The sequence below is a fragment of the Bison bison genome, unplaced genomic scaffold, assembly GCF_000754665.1.
Source record: "Bison bison bison isolate TAMUID 2011002044 unplaced genomic scaffold, Bison_UMD1.0 scf7180017864526, whole genome shotgun sequence".
NCBI classification, from domain to species: domain Eukaryota; kingdom Metazoa; phylum Chordata; class Mammalia; order Artiodactyla; family Bovidae; genus Bison; species Bison bison.
Genome location: NW_011495077.1, coordinates 4,132,836 through 4,156,641, shown reverse-complemented (window position 1 = coordinate 4,156,641; position 23,806 = coordinate 4,132,836). Strand labels below are relative to the sequence as shown.

Here is a 23,806-nt window from a genome sequence, read left to right as displayed (position 1 = left end):
CTGAGGTTCTGTAAAGCGTGACGTTGTTTGTTTGTTTACTCACAGTAGGTAGGACTTAATTCTTTTAACTCTTGTGTCACTTAACAGCTTTAACTGTGGAGAAAATTGGCATGACCCTGTTAAATGTAAGGTGAGTTTGCCTGGCATTTTCATTTTTAAATAAGGTAGTAGAGTACTTCTAAGACTTGATGACTTTAAGTCACAGCCCACATTTTGTTATTTATTCATTAGTAGTTGGAACATGGTATTTTGTCCTTTTTATTTCAGGTGATTTTTGCAAATATTCAGGGAACATTGCTTAGGAATAAAGTTATCTCCTGATTATGAGGATAATGAGGGTTAAGGTCCTTCCCTTGGAAAGCTGTATAATTAGCTAAGGGGAAGGACACACCTTGCAGCTGGGCTGCTTGTTGAATTCTAGGTTCCTCACTTCCCTGCAGCTAGAGAAAGTCCTCCTTTGGTTGATTTTTTCTTTTTTTTTAATGTACCTGGACTGTAAATGAGAATCACAGGATTTCTTGGTTTAAAAAGAAGTAAATCCAGTGACAATCCTATCCTTTGGCTTTTACATTTAAGCTTGACTATATTATGTTGATGTAATTTGCTATCCTTAAGTCTTCTGTTGTGCTCTAACAGTTCTTGTTTTCAAACAGTGGTTGAAGAAGTGGATTAAAAAGTGTGATGATGACAGTGAAACCTCTAATTGGATTGCAGCCAACACAAAGGTTGGTATCTTCCTTCAGTAAACCCTTGGTATTGAAACTGATAAGAACAGGTGTATCAACTTCAGAAGCAGTAAGTTTACATACTAAAGGGCCTTGTTTTCCCTTTCATTTGATTAGTTTGCTTTTTGTTTTCAGAATGATTGCCTATTAATAATTTTCCTTTGTTTTACTGTTTGAGTTTGTTTTATTGAGTACTCTACTGTAGTATGTGTAGTACTCTGCTTTAGTTTTCTTCCATCAGAAAAGTAGTGGTTGCTTAATCAGTTTTCTACCCTGGGGTTTGATAATATCTTTTCATGTAAATTCTTGGCTGCCTTCTAGTATACCAATAATAGAGTTTACTGCATCTAGCCTTTTTTTTTTTTAACTAGGCTATATTTCTGCCCCTTAAAATCTCCAGGGTTTAACTTTTAAGGAGTTATTCTTTAGGGCAATATTGAGTCAGAGTAAATGAGTAATTTAATTATGTAATTGAACTGGGCTTAACAAATTTAACGTTTTTAACATGTTGAACTTCCAAAATATAATTTACTAAAAGACTTGATTCCTGAGAAATGGAAGCTTAAGGATAACACGAATATCCTTGGTTTTGGGGGGTTTATTTATTGAATTCATTGGTCGTGATACTAGTTTCAAAGTTCAGTATCTTTATGACATAAACCACATCTTAAACCCTAGAGGAATGTCTTACAAATGCAAATAAACTTGAACACCCTTCTTTTCTATCCCTAAGTGGTAAGCATTTGTATCCAAACTGTGTACCCAGCCAATTTTTTGTAGGAAATTGTATAAACATCCAATCTTATGTCCTGTCTGAATAGGAAGTGGCTTTGAGTGGTGACTAATAGTGTTATTCATGGGCTGTTTATTTTTATTGTTGTCTTTCACATATGATGATGATGCTTTGAAGAATATTGAGTTGTTTGACCAGAGTTAGTTATAACTTTGCGGTCTTCCATCACTCAATTATGGGATAATGATAAGAATAAGGATTGCTTAAATGACAGCCAGCACGTGATTCTATAACACTGATACCTGGCTCTACCCTAAAAGATTAAAACATGTTTACATTTCTGTCTCCCAGAAAGCATTGGCAATAAAACAGTCCTGTTGCATAAAAGAAATACCCACATCTTTGGGGAATGTAGTTTTGAAATTAGCATTTCTATGTCTCTGAAACCAGCATGATAAACATACCTTATGGCACTTAAGAAAACCTTACTATAATATCAGAAAGTGGTTGCTTTTTTATTAAAAAAATTTTTTTTCTGTTATTTAAGCATTCTTCTTCAAAAATTGAAGATTTCTCCACCAGAAATGTTCATTAAAGTCCTAGATCCTTAAATATGCTGTCAGATTAGTATTTAGAATAGAGCAGTTGTATTTTCCCTAAGTAGTTTGATTATAAACTACCCTCTCCTGCATCTGGAAAAATCCCTACATACTCTAAATCTCCAAGATATTTAAAATAGGGAGTATAGGTTTGAATATGCTTGACTTTGTTTAGAGGGTAGATTATTAAGTAAGAATGACAATTTGTAATAATAGATTTATCAGTTGGAAGTTTTGAGATGAAACTGAGGGTTTTTCCCTCTGGAGACATTTCAGAAGCTTATTTTTGTTACTAGCACCTTAGATTTGCAGGTTGTTGTTATATTAAGAAATCAATACTGTTTAGTTAATTATAGCCAAGAAATATAGAATGAAACATATTTTAGGCCTGAAATTTGCTTCTTTGGGAAGATGACAGTATTTTTTATGTGAGTAACTTCAAAAATCTGATGGTATTGACCTCTTTTGAAATACTATAGTTTGTGGACAGTAAAATCTGTTCACTTTAGCTGAATTGTACAAATATTATGTTGGGTGATACTTTCCTCCCTTTATGGGAGTAATAGACATCAACACAAAAACATACAGCAAAAATCCAAGCTTTACATCTTATTCATAGTTTTATTAAAAATAATGAGTAAGTTTCATTCTCTAAATTTTTCAAGAGGAAGAACATTAGATGTGCCCACAAGGGTAGTAACTTTGGCTCATTAGCAACCAAGAAAATGATACAGACTTGAGCAAGGGGATGTAATCTCTGCAGCACTGTTGTCAAGGAACCACAATGAAAAGATTTTAACAAGGGTATTTGGCAGAAGAAAGTTGGGAAATTCAGTAGCCACAAAAAGAATGATCAGTTTTACTTGCCTGACTCTTAAGGCCAAATTGCTTGGGTTTGAATCCTAACTATCGTTTGCTACTTGTATAGCCTTGGATTCGTTTCTTTAAAATTTTCTCTTAGTTTATTCATCTGATGAATGGAAATCGGAGTAAGACCACTATAAGGATTATGAGTTAATGCATATAGAACACTGAGAACAATGTATGGGATACAGGAAGTATTCAATAATTATTTCCAGATAGCACTGGAACAGTATGTTTACAGGAACAAAATGTTTAGCCTCTCATAAAACTATTATTACTGTGTGTATGGTTAAAAGTACTTAAAATGTTTTTGTCCCCCAACCCCACTAAAACAAATCCTTAAATTGTCATGCATCTTAAAAACCCGTAATAATAACTCATTTTCAATAGTACTTAAGTGTTTGACACTGTTCTAAGTGCTTTACATGTATCAATCACAATAAATCACAGAATCAATTTAAAAATAAACCAAATCTAGAGCTGGCTTCTCCTCAGTGTAGCATTGACACCAACTTTATAGTTTCTCTTCATAGGAATGTCCCAAATGCCATGTCACAATTGAGAAGGATGGCGGTTGTAATCACATGGTCTGTCGTAACCAGAACTGTAAAGCAGAGTTTTGCTGGGTGTGTCTTGGCCCTTGGGAACCACATGGATCTGCCTGGTAGGTTGGGGAAACGAAGGGAAGAACATGTTCACATAACTGTGTGATGTATCTGCCGCATATTATGAATAAGGTTTCTGCCTCATGAAAATCACCCTCTAACTTGGGACTAGATAAATGAATACAGGGTGTGATCAGTATTAGAAGTGTATGCAAGATATCCAAAGAGAGAGTTTAATAAGATTTATTTCACAGATCAGGTAACAACTGAGTTGAACTTTAAGAAAGACTAAGAGTTCCATTTGTTCAAAAAGTGGTAGGAAAAACATTCAGGGCAAAAGGAGTAGCATGAACAAAGGTAGAAGAATGTGATAGTACATGACTTACTCAGCGTTGTCTAATATGTCTCTCTAGACAATAAAGACACTTGGCAGAACCCAATCCACAGTTGTGTTTTAGTTATCCTGCATGCCATTAGACAAAAAAATCTGTCCAAACTTTAAGAACTGGAAAATTACCCAGTGCAGTCCAGAGTTTTAGCATTCATTGAAACATAAGAACAGGCCTGCATTTCTTTTTGGCAAAAATCACCTGGAATTGGTTGGTTGCTTTTTAGATGGAGCCTTTACTGCAGTTTAATGTTTTCCCTAAGACCAAAGCTTATTGGCATTTGCATGTCTTACGATGGCACATTTGGTAGTGATACATACCTTTGTTCCCTGCATGTTTCTTATCATGCATGCAGGGAAAATGCAAATTAGATTAAAGATATCTTGTTGCATTTTTCTCAAAACAAGAAAAATGGGAGCTAGCGCATCTCCTGGTAAATGTGGAAATATTTCTGGGTGTTACAATAATGCAGATTGCCGTTTTGACTAGTTTATGTTATTTGCATTTGTCTCCTGTTGGTGTTTGAGTTTGTGGCCCCTCATAAATTGTGGGGAATAGGAAAAGAGAAAGTAGACTGGGACCTGAAGTAGTTTGGACAATTATCAGAAGTATTTTTACTGAGAGTAACAACGTTATGTCTGTAGTTTAGATGACATGCTCTGTATTAGGTGTTTTCCATACTTTATCTGGACATTGTGGCTGCTTTGTAGAGAGTGGGTGGGAGGGGAAAAATTGCAAGCTCAAGACAAGATGAGGAGAATCTGAACTTAAGACAATGGCAAACATTCCCTTTTAGTTTCTTTGGAATTTTCATTTATTTCATTAATTAGAGGAATAGAGCAATTGTCTTGAATTGATTCTAAACTAGTTTAGGTAAAAACTAATTGGTTAGGTGAAAAAAAAAAAGTGATTTTACTACTGTCAGAGCCAAGGAAAGATATTTGGGGTTTAGGAATGCAAACTGAAGATTAGAGTGTTCCCAGAAACTAAATTCATATGAGTGTATATATACAAGTTTAGTGAAGAAGAGAGGGAATGGGGACAAGTATTAAAGAGACTTTTGTGTGTATGTAAGGAAGTCTCTGATCACAACTCAAATTTTAAATGAACTGGATTGAAAAATGAAAGGGATACAAAACAAATGATGACTACGGAAGAATGAAGAATGGCTGGGTCCGGGGGTTATCAGAAATGTTGCCTGTATCTTGCCTTTTCCCGTGGCTAATATTGCAGATGAATCCTTGCTGTGCTTTCTTGTTTAAATCTGAAAATATCTTAGAATCTTCAAAATAACATTCCAGATAGCACTGTCAGTAATCTCAGTTGGAAATATAGATGAGCCCTCCTTGCTTTCTTGGCCTTAAAATTCTTAATGTTGACAGAGTAAAGCCCAGAGTGAGTTGAGGCTTAAAAATATCTAACAAATATCAAAAGGAAAGTTTTTGAGGATATATCAGTTAGGAAGAAAATGTGTTAATCGTTGACCAGTAGATAGCGAGAAGAGGCATCTTTAGGCTTATTTGTGAGTAGAATAATTATTGGTAAGAGAGGATTATTAATCCATCTGGGGGACTGGTAATGTCTCTTGACTCAGGTGAATTGTGGTCTGGGTTACTTTAAAAACTTTGAGATGAAATCAGTGATCACTGTTGGTTGTTTCTGAGTACTGTGGAAAATAGAAAGGAACCTAAGATTGGGAGCAGACAGTGTAATTCAAATTTTCAGAATTTCTCATTCCACAAATTGCATATGAACCATAGTTTGTTAGTTTGTTTAGTTTTTCTCTTATGTGAAATTCCAGAATCAAATGGTATTGTTAGGATGATGAATTATGGAATGTTTGGTAGACTTCAGCAAGGTATTTCATTGTGGACAGAGGTTTGTAGCCTAGGCTGTGAACTACAGATGGAGATGTTTGGGAGTACAGGTAATAGATTTGTGTCTTCCTAGTGGAATGCTTTAAGGTTTGCTGAAAGGCTTTGTCCACATCTTTTTTATTCACATAAACTATATACTGCTTTTCTGTTCAATTGTATTGATGATTTTCTTGAATTAATATAAAAAATTTTGTATACAATATTTTGGGGTTATATCAAAGAGAGATATTGAATATATAAACCATTTTAATCTTAAAGAATTTGACAGGCTGGAATAATAAATTCAGTTTAATGAGATTTATATTAAATTCAAAATTCTTCTAAAAAGGTCATCATTAGAAAGATTCTGAAGATATGTATTCACTAGTTAAGAGCATGGGTCTCAGTTGGCAGAAGGGCATCAGATTAATTTCCACCTCTGAAACTCTTCTTTTGTGATCTTAATATGTTGCTTATCTTCTCAAAATCGGATTCTTCATATGCTCAGTGAGGATAATGATACATATTTCATAAGGTAATTGAGGGGATTAAATGTGATAGTATAGTTAAAATCCTTAGTAAGTGGATGGAATATAGTGTATGTCAGTTGTTCTCAAAATGTAGGCTCCCATAAAATAAAACAGGTAATCAGGAAGGAGAAGTGCCTGTCTTACACATCTCCACTGTGAGCTGACTTCTCTGGGCAGATTTCCCCTTGCTCCTCATTTTGTATATTGAGTTTTCAGGGATTCTCATAAACTGTTCAGAGCATATAAAGCATATAGCACAGCACTTGTCACATAACAGTCTGTCAACAGTTGGTTCTTTTTGGTGTATACAAGTGAGGATAACAAGGTGAGTAATCTGGAAAAATTGAAAATATTTGGCTAAATAACAGACTGTGTAGGAGATGAGATAGTCTCTTTCTTCAAAATATGAATTAGAAGTTCAAACTACAGTTGGTAAATGAAAAAATAACAATGTTTTCCAATGATTATCAGTAAACTTAATGAGTGGACTGCCTCAGGGGGTGGGAAACTGCTTTTTACTAATAGAGAACAGACATACTCTTGGAAAGGATTCAAACACCTAGGGGCTTTTTTTTTTCTTCACCTCATTTTATCTTTGTAAAGGAGAATATTGGCTCTATATAATTGCTAAATCCAGGCTAAAATTCTGTGATTTGTTCCCTTTTCATTGATTTATGGCTTTATGGAATCCTCTTTACTTACTTCAGGTACAACTGTAACCGCTATAATGAGGATGATGCAAAGGCAGCAAGAGACGCACAGGAGGTAAGTACATTTATTTTCAGGTAACGGTTGAACAGGAGTGTGCATTATCTGTTGATTAGGGAATAATTTAGCAAAAGAGTTCCAATTCTGAAAGATTTGTTAAAGGATATTCCAATAAATACTGTATATCTGTATACATGTAGAAAGGGAATCTTATGCAAAATACATATTAGGAGTATTCCTATTTATAGATTTGTTTGCATTAAAAAAAAAAAAAAAAACCAGTCTAGTAATATAGCATACCTCTAGGTATCAGTAGTCTTCCATAGCAAGGTGTTCCCTGCCCAGCAAAGAGTCTAAAGGACAGTATTTGTTAAATGGCACTGCTGCTATTTATATCCAGCCTCACTTCTTTTTAATTAATTACTTCATTGTTCAAGAAGCTCTAATGATTTTAGGTAACTTGGAATGAACTGTCTCAGGAGGTAGGGATTTCCCTATTACTGAATAAGGAAATAACCCACTTTTATAGAAGAAGAGATTCAAACCCTTGGTGTGGATTAGATTCAGTAACACTTTGAGTTCCTTTCAGGCTAGTAATTCTGCCTTAATAGTAGAATTCTAGAATTTAGTCATCCCTTACATTCATACATTCTGTATTGAAAGTCCCCATTTCTCTTCCCAGAATCTTTTAAAAAGACTTGTCTTGCCAAGATGCAAGCCAGAACACGACCTGTTTGTTATTATTTCACTTTTCAAAGGCTCCTTTAAAATTTATTTAAATTACTGTAAATACAAAAGAATATATTTACATAACCTAGGCTGTCATATTTCAGATGTTTACAATATTTGTGATCGTTTTAAAGGGGGAAAAAACCCACAGGTTATAATGTTGGTTTACATTATATTCATTATAATATTACTATATTAACTGTGTTTAAAGTAAAACCAGCTGGACTATTTTAAGCAGCTATACAACCAAACGAAAAAACCCACAACCAGTGAAACTCAAAAAAACTAATTATACAAATAAGTTATTTGTTGAAATTGAATTACTGTTGATAGACTAAGACCCAGAATTTTTGAATTTAGTATTATTATACTACTATAAGTACCACGTGATAATTTGTTCTCCCATCAGTTTTCTATATATCAACTATTGCCTTTTCATCCCTACAGTGCATCAAAATTTGATTTGATCAGAATTTATTATTAATGTATTTCCTGTCACTTATTCTCAACTCTGGTGCAGTTAAAGTAGTATGGCTTGATGCCATTTTTAGCCATTTTACAAATGTAAGACCTGAAAGCGTTGTCATAAGTTTATTCAGGTGGTCGAGTGTTTGTGTTTTCTTCAGGTTATTATCAGATTTTTAATATTTAAAAATTTCCATGGTCTGTTTAAACGAGATCATTTGGAACCCCTACTCCAGTTCCCTCTAGTATCCTCAGACTATAATTTGAGAACCATCACCCATGTAACCTTTGTATAAAAAACTCTGCAATGAGAGTTATGCCTTTCCCACCCTCCATTTTGAATTGAGTCCTCTCTTTCATTTTTATTCAGCTAAGTTTGTCATTGCATCTCCTTCTGTTTCAGGTTTGTTTTTAAATCTTAGCTCCCCCCGCCTCCCTTTCTGGCTTTCTGCTTTTGTCCTAAAGTTTTCTTCTAATTATGATAATATTTTTTTCAATCCATAAAGAAATGCTGTTTTTCTCTTATGTAGCATTATATTTTTCCTAATTACCATGGTGGGCTTTTAGTTTTTGTGTGCTAAGTTGCTTCAGTAGTGTCCAACTCTTTGCTAAACCATGGACTGTAGCCTGCCAGGCTCCTCTGTTCATGGGGTTCCCCAAGCAAGAATACTGGAGTGGATTGCCAATTCCTTCTCCAGGGGATCTTCCCGACCCATAGATCGAATTTGGGTCTCTTATGTCTTCTGCATTGGCAGGCAGGTTCTTTAGTAGTCTGGCTAAATCTAGCCAGAATTTGCTGACAATGGAAAGTGTATGGGTTATCCTTGACCTTAACTGGTAAGTGTTTGGGTGCTGGTAGCATTCCTTTCTGAGATCTGCAGGGAGGGTGGATTATTGGACATAGCTTCTTAGCCCTTTTAATGTATAGATTGTAGACATTAGATTGCATTATTTTTCTAGGTAATATATTGGACTAAACTAGAATCTTCTGATCCTGTGAGTGTACAGGGAAAGGGGTTTGTATGAGTTGACTGTATTTGTTTATTTAGTAGGAGCCATACCTCCCAGAATGGAGCACACCATGGCATACACACCTAGCTTATTCTTTCCTCACTTCCTCTACGTCCATACTCTGGCCTAGTGTTTTCTGGCAATTGTAGTTCTTTTTTTTTAAACAGTGGTTCATAGCAGCTTTATTTGTTATAGTCCCAAACTGGAAACATCTAAAACTTTCCTTAATTGGTGAATGATTAAACAAACCATGGTAATCCATACTGTGAAATATTATTCAGTGATAACAAAAAATGAACTGTTTATCCACATAGCAATTTAGATGTCACAGGCACTGTGCTGAGTGAAAAAGCCAGTGTCTACAGATAGCATTCTGCGATCTCTGTCACATGATTCTATTTATGTTATATTGTTGTTGCTAAGTTGTGTCCGACTCTTTGTGACCCCATGGACTGCAGTTCGCAAGGCTTCCCTGTCCTTCAGTATTCCATTCCCTGTGTTTGCTAAGACTCATGTCTGTTGAGTTGGTGGTACTATGCAACCATCTCACCCTCTCTTGCCCGCTTCTCAGCAGTTGTAGTTCGTTTGTTTGTTTTCCATTTTTAGGCAGTTGTAGTTCTTAAAAAAGTACTATAAGGTTGGCACACAGTACAGAAAGAACATATATGGTACTTTTTTCTTTTCTTTTTTCTTTTCTGTGACCATACTATGCGGCTTGCGGAATGTTAGTTTTCCAACTAGGGATTGAACCCGGGTCCCTGGCTGTCAGATCAGAGTCCTGACCACCAGATTGCCAGGGAATTCCCTAAATTTTCTTATCTACTAACCCAGAGTCAGTATACTTCTGTGAGTGGTCAGGTAGTAACTGTTTTCAGCTTTGCAGACTATCCAGTCTGTTAGAATTGCTCAGTTCCTTCCTTCTCCTGTGATGCTTGCTGACTCAGCCATAGACTTAAAGGAGTGGATGCGGCAGCATTTCAGATTAACTTAGAAAACAAAAATAGGCAGCAGCTGGGATGCCTATCCGTCTTCTAAGCAGTCATGTTATTGTGTGTTTTTCCAAAGCGTTTTCAGGACATTGCATTTCTCAGTCCAGATTCTGGGATTTGATTTAAAAATGGGTATTATTTGCAGTGGTAGTGTGGGTGGTTTGGTTTTTTTCATATTGAATTTTAAAATTATCTTAATGATGCAAGCTGTTTGAGAACTCTTAGTCATATTAAGTCCTATAACATACATTTTAATTCATGATTTAGGTTTTCCATTTCATCTTGGGAATTCTTGAAAATATTAGTGCTTTGTATGGAGGTAAAATGCCAAGTAGATTATTCTTTGCATATTCTATTTTTAGAAATAATTGGCATAATTTTATTATGTATAATCATATCTAATAACAATACTATTATTTTTATCTAATAATGAATAGATATAATTGTCATAGTATTTTTAGATATGATTGGCATAATTTTCCACTGTGTAAGCATTGATTACCTACCTGACTGCTGAAATAATGACTTGTGTAGGTTTTTTTAGGTGTTTCCATGTTGTAAGATACTGGATCATGTGATTGGCTAGTTATGTGGTTCAGAATTAGTGTTTCTGAGCAAGAGACCAAGCATAAGGCCTCGTAGTATCTGTACTGTTTGTAAGCCATAGGCATGAGGAGAGGAAGAGGAGAATGGTGTTTAAAGAAAAGAAATCCATGTGTGTGGTAAGAAATCCTTCTATAGTAGTTACATTCAACAATCATTTTTTAGATATTAAGTACTAGAGTTATAACAAGATTGCTTTTTTTAATCTTGTTGTGTCTAGTATTTAATATGAAGAAAATGATATTTTTGGCTGCTTGTGGAATCTTGCTCAAACTCATGTCCATTGAGTTGGTGATGCCATCCAACCATCTCATCCTCTGTCGTCCCCTTCTCCTCCTGCCTTCGATCTTTCCCAGCATCAGGGTCTTTTCCAATGAGTCACTTCACATCAGGTGGCCAAAGTATTGGAGTTTCAGTGAAGCCTGGCATGCTGCAGTCCAAAGGGTTGCAAAGAGTCAGACATGACTGAGCGACTGAACTGAACTGAACTGTGAAATCTTAGTTCCCTGACCAGGGATCAAACCCATTCTCCCCTTCACCGGGAGCTCAAAGTCTTGACCACTGGACAAGTCCCAAGATTACTTTTTTAAAAGTGTATCTCCTTAACATCTACAGTGTAATAAGAGAGACCCATGTGAATTATTTTTGCAGTATGATAAACAATATAAAACAAATTTAGACCTGATATCATATTTTTAAATACTTCATCATATTTTTTAATACGTCATGTACTTTAAAAGATTTTTCATAAAACTGTAGTAGTATTTGTATATTATGTTATTCTATAACTATGCTATATATTTATTATATATTTTTGAAGCAGTATTTTGTTAATATGTGTTCCAGTGTCCCCATTTATCTCATAAACTTTCTTTTATAATTGGTTCAAATGAGGATCCATATAGGTCCACAAGTTGGATGTGATGTTATAATCTGTAGGTCCTTTCATGTTTTGGGGCTTTTTTTTTTTTTTTCCTTCTTCTTTTGCCATTTATTTGTTGAGGAAACTTAAATCATTTTTGTGCTGTAGCATTTTTCTTATTCTGGATTTCCCAACTGCAAATCCCTGGTTAGGTTCTTCTATCCCTAAACTTGCTGAAACTGGTGCTAATTCTAGATACTCGCATTCAGACGATTTGGTGAGGGATGTGGAAAGAACACAGAACACTTAACTGGTGTTAAATGTACTGTGTAGTTTCTGTTGCATTATATTAGGAGTTATATGATGTCTGGTTGCCTCTCTTTTGTTTTTTACTTTATAATATTGATGCACCTTATTGCACACTGCAGAACAGAGCTATCCAGTAGAATATTCATAATGATGGAAATGTTCTTAATACCACCGTCTGATTTGGTAGACACTGACTGCAATACTAAGAAACTGAAATTTTACTTTTAATGGCCATATGTGACTGCTGGCTGCTATATTGGAAAGTACAGCTATAGGACAGTCAAAAAATATTAAGTAACAGAGGTAGCAATAGATGTCTCTCTGTTCTTGATTTTAGCCTAAATTCCTATTCCGTTTCATCAGTAAATATGATATCAGGTTTTGTGTGCCTATAATAAATTTGTTATAATTATGTGACCTTAATTTTTTTTAATGGGACAGAGATCTAGGGCAGCCCTGCAGAGGTACCTGTTCTACTGTAATCGCTATATGAACCACATGCAGAGTCTCCGCTTTGAGCACAAACTATATGCTCAGGTGAAACAGAAAATGGAAGAGATGCAACAGCACAACATGTCCTGGATTGAGGTGCAGTTCCTGAAGAAAGCAGTTGATGTCCTCTGCCAGTGTCGTGCCACACTCATGTACACTTATGTCTTCGCTTTCTACCTCAAAAAGAATAACCAGTCCATTATCTTTGAGGTAGGAATAGTTACTGAGTGGGTAAAAAAACCACCTGTGTGTCATAGGACTACTTATCTTTTATAGATAAGAGTTTTAAAGGTTACTCTTTGCCCCCGAATGTGGATCAAAAGTTTATCGTTTATTAGGAAGGTACAAAAAATTCAGATATCTTGCTGTAAACTACATTCAAATTGATGTGGTTTAGCCAGCTAGTGATTAAGTGTGCAGGCTCTGCAATTAGTCCTGAATTTGAATCTTGACTTCATCACTTTTTAGCTCTGTTGACTTGAAGCAAGTTATTTAACCTCTTCTATATCTCTGTTTTAGAATGGGGATAATACTTTTCTAGAAATGTTAAGATGTTTAAGATATGCTTATGTAACACCAGGAACATCTTAAGTTCTTTTCAAAAGTCTGTTCAGGTAAAACTCATAACATGGTATTAGAAGTAAATATGGAGCTTGTCTTTTGTGGAGAAGTAGTGACTAAAAGGGGGCTTTCAGCAGTAAAGTTTTTTCAAGTAGAGATGCTCATTTAAAATTTATACATGCAGTATTGATGTGGATAGATGGCTAGATAGTAACAGTGACTAGCAGATGGGAATTTAGATGGGTAAATGTACAGAACTAGCTATACTAGTAACGGTTGGATAACAAAATTTTAATCTTTCATACAGTGTTTTCTGATAAGATTAGGTATCTAGCTAGATACAAAGAATAATGCATTTCTGTTTGTTTCTCAGGCTTTAACATAATAGTTTTCAGAGCTAGATTTCCAAAAACATTTTCTTAAGTACTTTCAAATTATACTTGGTATTCTTCCAGAGGTAATGGATAAATCTTTGGTTCTTTTCATAGTTAAAAAGTTCTCCTAAGAGAAAAAAAAGAGAAAACAAGTTGTTAGAGGTGGAAGTAATGAAGGACTTTAGAGGTACAATTGACCACCTGTGAAAATTGGTGTTGAGTACAGTCTATTAAGGAAGTAGCTAAGATAGTTTATCTCTTAGCTTTCTTTTGAAGGCAGAATTTACTATATATTCTCCTTCCTATTGCAGAATAACCAAGCAGATCTAGAGAATGCCACAGAGGTGCTCTCGGGTTACCTCGAACGAGATATTTCCCAAGACTCTCTGCAGGATATAAAGCAGAAAGTACAAGATAAGTACAGGTAAGTTTATTTTTAGTTGTTGAGCAAAAATGTCTGCCACTGGTGGTGTGGTATGCCGTAGTGGTGAAGTTAAATGATGGTGAAACTTGGGTTTAGCATATTCAATAACTGAACTGCTGCCATGTTTCTCACAGATCGCTTCTGTCCTTTGGGCATAGGGAGGAAATCAGCCAGTGCTGGCTGATCCTGCTTCTTCCATGTGGCTTTATCTATGTAGTTATTGCCCTGACAGGAAGAAGGAGCCCAAAAAGGGCAAGTGACTATTAGGATGAGGGGTGAGAATAACATGCTGGCCCTGGCCTAGGGATCCTGGTGGATCGTGGCTCTTGGCAAGTGAGCTACCCAGACTTTTTAAAGATTTTTTTCTAAGATTTGATTTTCCAAGGAGAGATTTACTTTGTCCTAGGGATAGATGATACTTTAAGAGATGTCACCTCTTAAGTAAAAGATGCAAAATGTTTGCTTTCTCACGTAGAGCTCTTTCTCCAAAAGTTGTTTGCTGGAAAAAGTTGTTTTCTCTTTAATAGTAGTGGAAATCTCTGGGAATTTGCAAGACTTGAAAATTTAATCCTGAGTAATATGTTCACTTCCCTTAGCCAACTATAGCTACCGCTAGTACTTTAAGATTTTAGTTGTGAATACCCCCTGAAATTACTTCTTCCTAAAACTGTTTACTTACCTGTAGAATGATGAGATTGAATCAGATAATTTCTAAGGCCTGTTTATTGCTCTGGAATTAATTTCCCCAAACTAGAAACTCCGAAAAATACCTTTTGAAAATTAGAAATAGTCATGTCTTTACATCTAGACCTAAAAACATGCCTTTTAAAAACAGGTTCTATGTCTGGATAAACTATAGGGAGCCCTAAAAAACAAGTAAATGCCTCTTAAAAAAAAAAATTTACTGGAGGCTGACAACAGGTGTTTGTTTTTTTTTTCTCTCTCTTTCTCTTTGATTACAGATACTGTGAGAGTCGACGAAGGGTTTTGTTACAGCATGTGCATGAAGGCTATGAAAAAGATCTGTGGGAGTACATTGAGGACTGAGAATGGCCCTGCATAAAATGAACTCTGAAAACTTTACCATCTAGAGTGCTCATGCAATTAAAACAAACAAAACAAACACAAACAAGGAGGCACTAAGCCTATTCTGACACCGCTGGTCTGTAGTACCAGAATTCTGTTTTGTTAACGGAAAGTTTAAGTAAATTATATTGTAATAAAAAAAAAGGTAGATAAACCATTGTACAACAGTATTCTAGGCCGCCAACAAAAGTGTGACAGACACACTAAAAGCCCTCCAACTTTAACTTGTAACGTAGCTTCATTCTCCAAGCTGACTCCTTTTTTTTTCATTTTCTTTTTCCTGAGTGTAGTACAGTTAAAATTTAAAACTGCTCCTTGACACTGCTTTTCATGTCCAAACCAGCCATTTTGTTGTACTTTGGTAAAGGACCTCTCCCGTTTCTCCCCGACACATACAGATATACCCACACACACAGACTGTCTCTCTCTCATACCCCAAGGTCATGAGTGAATAATGATTAGTTCCTTGTAAAGAAAATTCTTGGGGCGGGGAAGAGGGTAGGCAGAAAGAGGAATTAAAAAAAAACAAAAAAAACTTTGTATATGACTTTTAAAACAAGAGGACAACACAGTATTTTTCAAAATTGTATATAGTGCATATGCATGGACAAAGCAAGCGTGGCACGTGTTTGCATAATGTTTAATTACAAAAAATATTTATTCTTTAAAAATCTTCAAGATTATGTCTATTTGCTGTGCATTTTCTTTCAGTTTGCTTTATCTTTCCAGGGCTGAGGGTTGGGATAAAAGGTGTGTTGGTTTAGCACCTCTGGAAGACCTAACTAGAGTTCTTTGATTTCCCTTTCCTGAAATTACTTTGCCCTCTCTGGTTTTGATGTATTTGTTGCTGGCCCTGGGTCTCATGCCCAGAATTGCCAGCTCCTGGTCGAGCACAGAGAGGTCAAGCTCTGACCGTGGCCTGATAAGGGCTGCAACAGGGAGCTTTGTTGCTGCCATTGAAGAATGACCCAGTCTCCAACCTCATCCCTCTCAGCAGCCTCATACATCTACGTAAGCCTTTGGGGCTCGTGTCATACACACAGCTGAAGGCTTCCTAGGCTTCCTGTAACATCCAGAGGACACATTTCAAAAATTTGTCCCTTTAATTGCTGCTTTGAGCCTTTTAAGATTTTAGTTATGGCTCTTCTCTCACCCCTTCTTTATGTTAGGGTGTCAAATAGGACGTTTTTGCTTTAAATATAAATATAAATAAATAGCCATTCACTTAGATTCAGATTGTGAATTAAAAATGGCAGATACTGAAATTGCTTGTGTGTGTTGCTGTGGGTTCAGTTTGAAGGCAAACATCCTAGAACTTGATATTCCCGTCTAGTGCATTTAAATAGAAATCTTTGCTTCTTTTCTATTTGTCAACAGATAGGAGAATTAATAAGGCGTTTTAGCTGTGATGTCCATTTTTATGAAATTTCTACTAAGAGCTATGTTAAAAGTAAAGGATGGTGGTGGTTTTATTAACTATGTATCTGTTTAGGCCATTCTGGCTGTGGTATTTTTCATCCCTAAATCTGTCAGTTTTATACAGGAGTACAGAGTGAACTAGGCAACTAGATGAGGTCTTAATACTAAATACCACTTCTGGCTGAAGGACCTCTTTGTCTTCCTCTAAATGTCTTGCGCCTAGGGAGTGTTTACCTTTTGTGAGGCAGCTCTGTCTGCTCTTGCACCGTACATCTTACTACTCCATTGGGAAGTAGTTTCACTTTCCTCTGGCCTTTTGCCTAAGTTAGGCTTTGCTAAATCAACCCTACTTTTCCTTTTAGAAAAGGTTGTTACATGAGATGTACTTGCAACTGTTCTTTTCCCATCAGAAATCAGTGAATGTTTGCTGAGTATATTATGCTGCTTCCTTAAACCACTTGTCGCTCTAGGATCAACTTTATCTATACCTTTTATCCTCCCCTCCCTTGCCACCTCAGGTGCAAATCTGAACTCAGTGTCTGCTTCTTCCTTATTCTCTTCTCCTTCCTTTTCCCTGTCAAACATTTGATTTTATTTTAAATGACTGCATCAATCTTAAAAGACATTTATCAAAACTAAGGATTTTTTTTTTAAGAAAGCTTGAATAAGTTCCTTTCCTTGGTAACTTTGAAAAGCAGCCAGAGTTGCTATCTAGATATATGTGGCCCCCTTAAAATGTTTTGTGTATATGTGGTGTTTTAAGAAATATCTTACATGGTTAACTACAGTATCTAGATTTCAGTCTCATAAACCCTTTTTACACGCTCCCCTTACAAGAGGTATCCAGAAACAGTGTGTGCACTTCATAATAACAGCCCCCACCCATGGAAGAACAGTGCTTTTTAGAGCTGTTTTCTAGTTTCAGTGTTGGCATATTACCTGAGGGTATTGCAGTTGTGGGTGCATTCCCTAATATGTATGGATCAAGATGAATTGGCCTTTTCCATTTCAAGCTTTTAACAACTATCTCCATATCTGACAGAATTCCCATCAGTTAATCACTTTCATTGTCAGTAAGTAACTTCAGTGATCTCAGCTGGGATAGGTCTTAAGCCAAATGATATGATGGCTTCCCTGTTTCACCTAAGTCTTTCTGTCAGAGGGCTCTATTCATGGTCAGCACCAGGGTCTCCCTTGTCTTTTTGAGGTCTTCTGAAAACTGCATGCATCATTTGAACAATTCATTGAGCAGTAGATGGACTTAAATAATTTACAATAAAATTGTTGATCCAAAGCGCAGGACTACAAACCACAGTGGTAAAATTGAGTAGCATATATCATCAGACTCTAAATTCTATGTAATCCGCTGCAACCCAGATTGTATGTTTTATGTGTGTTTAAATAAATACATTAAATACACGTGTATACATACACACAAATATAGCAGATCCAAGACTGACTGACTTGATTTGAAATGGTTGAATCTGCAGTGTAAAATGTGGATCAGCCATGATTAGGAACTGAAATTTAGCATAAGAGAGAAAAGGACTTGATGTACAAAAATCCCGGTATAGAGCACTTGGGGGATGGGAGGGGGCGGGTTGGTGAGACAATCAGATCGGTAAATTGATTAAATGCTCCTAACCCTGTAATTTTGTGCGTAGAGCACACTGTGCTGTGGAAATAACTGTTCTTAGATTTTCATTGTAACTGGACTGTTCAGGTTGCCCAGAGGGAAAGAACATTCCTAATTCTAATAAAATAAACTTTTATTTTGTTATTCCATTAGTTACTTATGTTTATTTTTATATTAAGAAAAAGACATTGGTGGCCTAAGAGTCACCTATATTATGTGCCTTATTCACTGTTCCTACTTAACATAAAATGTCAAGATTTGGTTCAGTTTCTTTGCAGGGAACTGTGAATGAGACTCTCCCCAACAATAAACTTGGTTAATGAAGCCTTCAGAGCATTTTCTGGAAGCTTTCCAAGTTCTGTGTCTTGAACATTGAATTTAGGTTGCTATTCGTTTTATAAGAGTGATATTAGATGCCCAGTAGATCTTTGTCAGTTTATAGACATAAATTTAAAAGTCATTCTCAAACTTGAAACTCCGTCACATTACTTCCACTTGGTTCACTTTTAGACGCTGATATCTCCTGCCAAAATGAGGGGAGAGTTGTCTTAAAGAAGGTCCCAAGTTGAGATCTTTGTCATTAATATTCAAGGCCAGAATTTAGGACAGTTTAATTTGGTCTTATTTGGATTTATAATTACCAGAGTTCATTTATCACTTAATATCTTCAGAACACTTTAACTTGTATCATTATCTAAAAGAAAGATAAGGTTACTCAACAAGATTAAGCAACTAGTCCAAGATCTCACAGTTTCTCCTATCGAACTTAAGCTTTATTCTTTCTGAGCAGCATCATGCTACCTCTTTGTATCATATTTTGTTAATCTGGTTTCAGAATGACGTGGCATTTGATACGAAAGGTGGTTCTTATCTAATCTGTAGTGTACTGAACCTATCAAAGACTGTATAAATACCTGTTCCTGTTCCTGTTAGAGGAAGGCTATATGCTACATCTGATCTTTAATTTGCTCTTGCAGGATTTGCAACTAATGTGGCTCTCTGTTTTGCCTCATCATAAAAATCAGCCATGGATAGAAGAATAACCCTTCCCATCTTGGTGACTGGGACTGGCATCATGAGAAGACTATCACACATAGAGTTGAGAGTTAGAGTGTTCAGCATCATTTGATTTGATAAACAGTAGCCAAGTAATTTGCAGTTGTAGGTCAAATTATTTGTTAAATGAATTTTCAGTGTGAAACTTTTTGCATTGTCCATTGGAACTTGTTAGAGAATTTGTTTTATAACTGAAAATGCACAGAAAAGCATATTTCTATTTGTTTCTCAGCATTTCTCCTGTGGAACCTGTGAAACTTTTCAGAAAATAAGTAGTGAGAATTAGGGGGAGACCTTGACTCATTTAGAAACAGGAAAAAGTGTGAACCCCTCATATTTTTTCAGAGTTCTTTGGGGATAAAGTTGGTGTGTTTCTGGTTCATTTTAAGGAATTTGTTTCTCCACTTAAATACCCAGGATGAAATCGCTAACTCGGAAATGTTCAACCAGAAATAATGAAATAATGCCTACTGCAGGAGCAGAGGCAACTGTGGTTGATCTTTTAGCAGTAGCTTTTAGAGTAGCGAAAATAATAGATTCTTTTGAAAAACAATTTTTAGACTATGATTAAACTATAGATAATGTTTGTTTAGGGCCATTTTCAGAGTGGAAGCCAATTAGAATAAAAATCAGTCACACATTGATAACGTAGCAGCTCTAACAATGCCAAAAGCACAACTTATTACCACAGTAATCCATGGGTCTCAAGTGATACCAACACAAGAGTCAAACTCAGATGTCTACAAGAACCAGGTAAATATTTTAATAGGCTGCCCTGGGCTAAGAGGGCTCTGCGAGGAGCCTCTCAATTTTGAAATGTTGGTTATTAAAATATTCTTAAATGTGGGTCAGAGAAGAGCTGCACATGGGCCTATCGTTTTCCAACTTGTATTGCAACTGGAAGTCATTGTTCATTTTACACATTGAAATCACAGATGCTTCAACAGGACAAGCCAAAAAAAAAACAACAAACTACGCTTGAGTCCCACCCCATAGAAATTACGATTTAATTGCTTTGGGTTGTGTCCTGAGCAGTATTAATTTTTAAAGCCACACCCAACTCTGATGCCTGTGCAGTGCCGTCTAAGACTCATAGGCAAGGTTGAGTCCATTGATGTAGATACTTACATAGATGCCAAGAGGAGTATAGCTGAGCACTCTATAGTCAGATGGGACAATAGGGCTTGTGGCAAATTCATAGGCTCAGAAAAGGGCCATGCTGTATGCCCTAGCTGAGTGGCTTTTGTGGAATGCTGCCTCCTAAGTGTCCAGTGTGAAGTCCCCGATTTGTTATTTTTGTTGTTACTGGTTTTTTGATAAGTGGTACACCTTGGAGAAAATAAATTCACAAAACCAAAAGTACTGTAGAACTGACAACCTGAATAGAATATTCACATCAACTGGCACTACGTTTTCTTAGTAAGAAAAAGAACCCTGTCTGGAAGTAGAGTGAACAAAGGATATTGGTTAAGCTATCTGTTTCAAGTCAATGCACAATTTCATTTAATCAGTTAAATTTAGAGCACTTGAAAGTCACAGGCTTCTTCTTGGCCATTACTTTTTCATTCTTTTGATCAACTTGTATGTTTTAAGACAGTGTATTTTCTCTTATTGTTATTCCGAGTGTGGTTGGTGCAGTAGAAAGAATATCTATTTCTCAGCCACAGTTTTACCTTTGTAAGATGGGGATACTGGTGGCTCAGACAGTAAAGAATCTGCCTGCAATGTAGGAGACCTGAGTTTGATTCCTGGGTGGGGAAGATCTCCTGGAGAAGGGAATGGCAACCCATTCCACTATTCTTGCCTGGAAAATCCCATGGACAGAGGCGCCTGGCAGGCTACAGTCCATGGGGTTGCAGAGTCAGACATGAGCAACTAACACATTTGCTTTCAATAGGAGCTATAATTTGAGTGCTTCTTGCCAGATGTATCTTATAGGCAGCTCTAAAACAAAGTAGGCATTGCTGTCCTATTTTATGAGAAGAAAGGTGTCGAGATTAGTAATTCAAACTTTAAGCATTTATGGTGGTGTCGTGCTTGTCTGATTCCATGTGTTCATTCCCTCATAATTTTTTCATAGGAATGTTGTGAGGATCAAAGAAAATCAATGGGAAAACAAAGCCTAGTTACAACTAATGAGCATACTAGTACTAATTGAGGCAAAAAATAAGGATGCAAAGTTGTCTCATAGACTCCCAAAGCAGAATGAGATTGGATCCAGGAACTAGAAAGCCATTTTGGACTCCTAAAACTGGCATTGTCTGTATAGTCTACATCATTCTAAAGGCTTCTGCTTTTCCTCTCCACTACCACCATAGCTCTAGGTTTTACATGTTAACTGTCCCAGACACATGTATAGAAAACCCAACAGACCCTTGGGACATTATGATTGGTACAAATGTGACTTTGGGGGGGGCTTACCCCTGTGGATGAAGAAGCAGATCTTAGAATGTTTTGCTGGCTGTCCATCACAAGTATCCTCAACAACACCAAAATGCCCTGAAAGTTTTCTTTTTAAATAAATGTAAAGAGTTTGTATATGATAGATACTCATGTCTAACTTATTTTGTGTTTACTAAATGCTTCATGTCCGTGTTTTTGAAACTCCAAATCATATGAGATAGTTACCATCTCCATTTTATAAATAAGAAGATAGAAGCTCAAAGAAGGTGGGTTCTCTCTCTCAGGCCATCTGTTTGTAAGTGGCCGAATGAAGATTGAAACCTTAGTTCCTTCAGTCAGCACCCGCAGTGTTGGGAACTGTTTTACCACGGTGAACAAAGCAGTCTGTCTGAAGCACTTAATCCTGATTCTATGGGTTGCTCAAAGTCACCTAGCCAGTTAATGGCAGGTCTGCAGGCACATTTTGACTACTAAATTCACTTCATCACTAGCTGTTTCCCAAACAACTTTGCCAAAAGTAATTGCTAAATTTATACAGACTAGTTAAGGGACTTCCAACCTCAGGAGACTCAACGACCAATTCTTTCTGACTTCTCTCTATTCAAAACATATCTTTTTGTTGTTAACCTCAGATACTCTAAGAAGGACTCAAAGTATGCCGTTTTCTCTCATTTCAGAGCCACCCTCACATTTTAATGAGAGTTTAAAAGCAAGCCTCTTATTTTTCAGCCCTCTCCAGAAAGCACATCTCTTACCTATTTTGAGCTGATGATGTGGCTTCTTATGCACAAAGTAACATTTCTTGATTTGATGTCTTATTTAGCTCCAGTATATCCCTCCTCAGGATTCCACCTATCTAAAAGTTTGGTATTTACTTTTCAAGCTGCCTGCTTTTGGCCATGGAATATTCAAGTTTCTTTTAGAGTGGGAATTTGGAAGGTGATTATAGAGAATTCTCTATGGTAGATCGTTAATTGTCTGGAAAGCTGTCTAGGCTGAAAACTTGCTTCTATAGATTTTAGATTTCTTTCTGATGGTTAAAATTGTTTTCTGTATGCTTAACACCAAAGCAGTGCCCGAGAAACTATGTCAGTGCATGTCCAATGACAATTTCTTTGAATTGTGAATCAGGATCTGATTCTCTGTAATCAGTTGGCCAAATGGGGTTCCTAAGGAATGAGGAAGAGAACACACAGTCTCAAGTTTTCTGAGGAACCCTATCCGAAAACATCACTACTTCCTGAGTTCCCCAACTTCCTCTTGTAGGGAGACTCCTATGTGTACTCCCACCTGTGTAGGTCACGGCCTTTTCTCAGGGAGTGCCACATAAAATGATTACCAGAATTTAGGAACACCTCTTGTGGATCTACTTGGCAGTAAACATTCTAATAGAATGCTTGAAAATTGTAAGTTCTTGCACCTGCTCTCGAGTCATTTATAACCTAACCAACTGGTCTTCCTGATATGAACAGAGTTGTTTGCTTGTTAATAAATTCCTACCGTATGATCCTGACTTGTGGTTTGTTTGTCCATAACTAGGGCAAATACTAAAGTGTTCTCTAACAAAGGAGGAAGCATCATGTGCATCTCCCCCTGCTTTGAATAGGAAATAAATTTGAATCCCCAAATCATGTGACTGATTTAGAGTATTGTAAAGGTCATGACAGCAAATATCAGAGAGTGGGTTTAATGAGTAATAGTGTTCTATATGCCTTTGAAAGATTTTTATTCCGTTGTTTTAACTACCTTGCAATAGGGTAGGTTATGTGTTACAGCACCTATTCGTGTTAAAATCACCTTACTACACATGAGTGCCTTAAAATAGTCAAATGGTGGTTCACTAACCAATGGCAATACATTGTTGGTTCCACAAAATTGCTTCACAGATTACAAATGCTACTTCTTAGGTGCACTGAATTGTGTGCCCTTTAAGATAAATGCTATAATCAAGGGCCTAGCCCTGAACAAATTAGAGCCCAAAGGTTGCACTGAGGAGAACAAATCAGATAGGTTGGTAAAGGGTTGGGAACAGATGCTCTTGGAGTAGGTATCCTTAACCCACCTTAGTTTAAGTTGATCTGTAGAAATGACTTTATTATAAAATGTGCACTGTTAAGTGTTCACATTAATGTTTCAACAGTTGTATACATCTGTGAGATAACCCTCCTCAAAGAAGATACAGAATGTTCGCATTAACCCAGAAAGTTCTCTTGTGCATCTTTAAAATTATCCCTGTTCCTCTTTACTCCAGTGATCATTTGCTGATTTTTCTAACTATAGATTTATTTTGCCACTTTTGAACTTTATGTAAGTGAATCATATATACTCTTGCATCTGGCTCTTTCACTTAAAATGCTTTAAAGACTTCTCCATATTGT

At 36.4% G+C, this 23,806-nt stretch overlaps 1 protein-coding gene across 1 annotated transcript in view; it reads left to right on the top strand.

The window, feature by feature from the left end:
• Positions 1 to 18,118, top strand: part of ARIH1 (ariadne RBR E3 ubiquitin protein ligase 1) — a 105,528-nt gene extending 87,410 nt beyond the window's left edge. Inside the window, exons 9-15 of the mRNA XM_010831423.1 lie at positions 88 to 130; positions 654 to 725; positions 3,455 to 3,585; positions 7,009 to 7,066; positions 12,419 to 12,679; positions 13,716 to 13,828; positions 14,791 to 18,118. Coding sequence (XP_010829725.1) covers positions 88 to 130; positions 654 to 725; positions 3,455 to 3,585; positions 7,009 to 7,066; positions 12,419 to 12,679; positions 13,716 to 13,828; positions 14,791 to 14,875 — 763 coding nt within the window. The 3' untranslated portion in view covers positions 14,876 to 18,118. The remainder of the gene's footprint in view (positions 1 to 87; positions 131 to 653; positions 726 to 3,454; positions 3,586 to 7,008; positions 7,067 to 12,418; positions 12,680 to 13,715; positions 13,829 to 14,790) is intronic.
• The last annotated feature ends 5,688 nt before the right edge of the window (positions 18,119 to 23,806 follow it).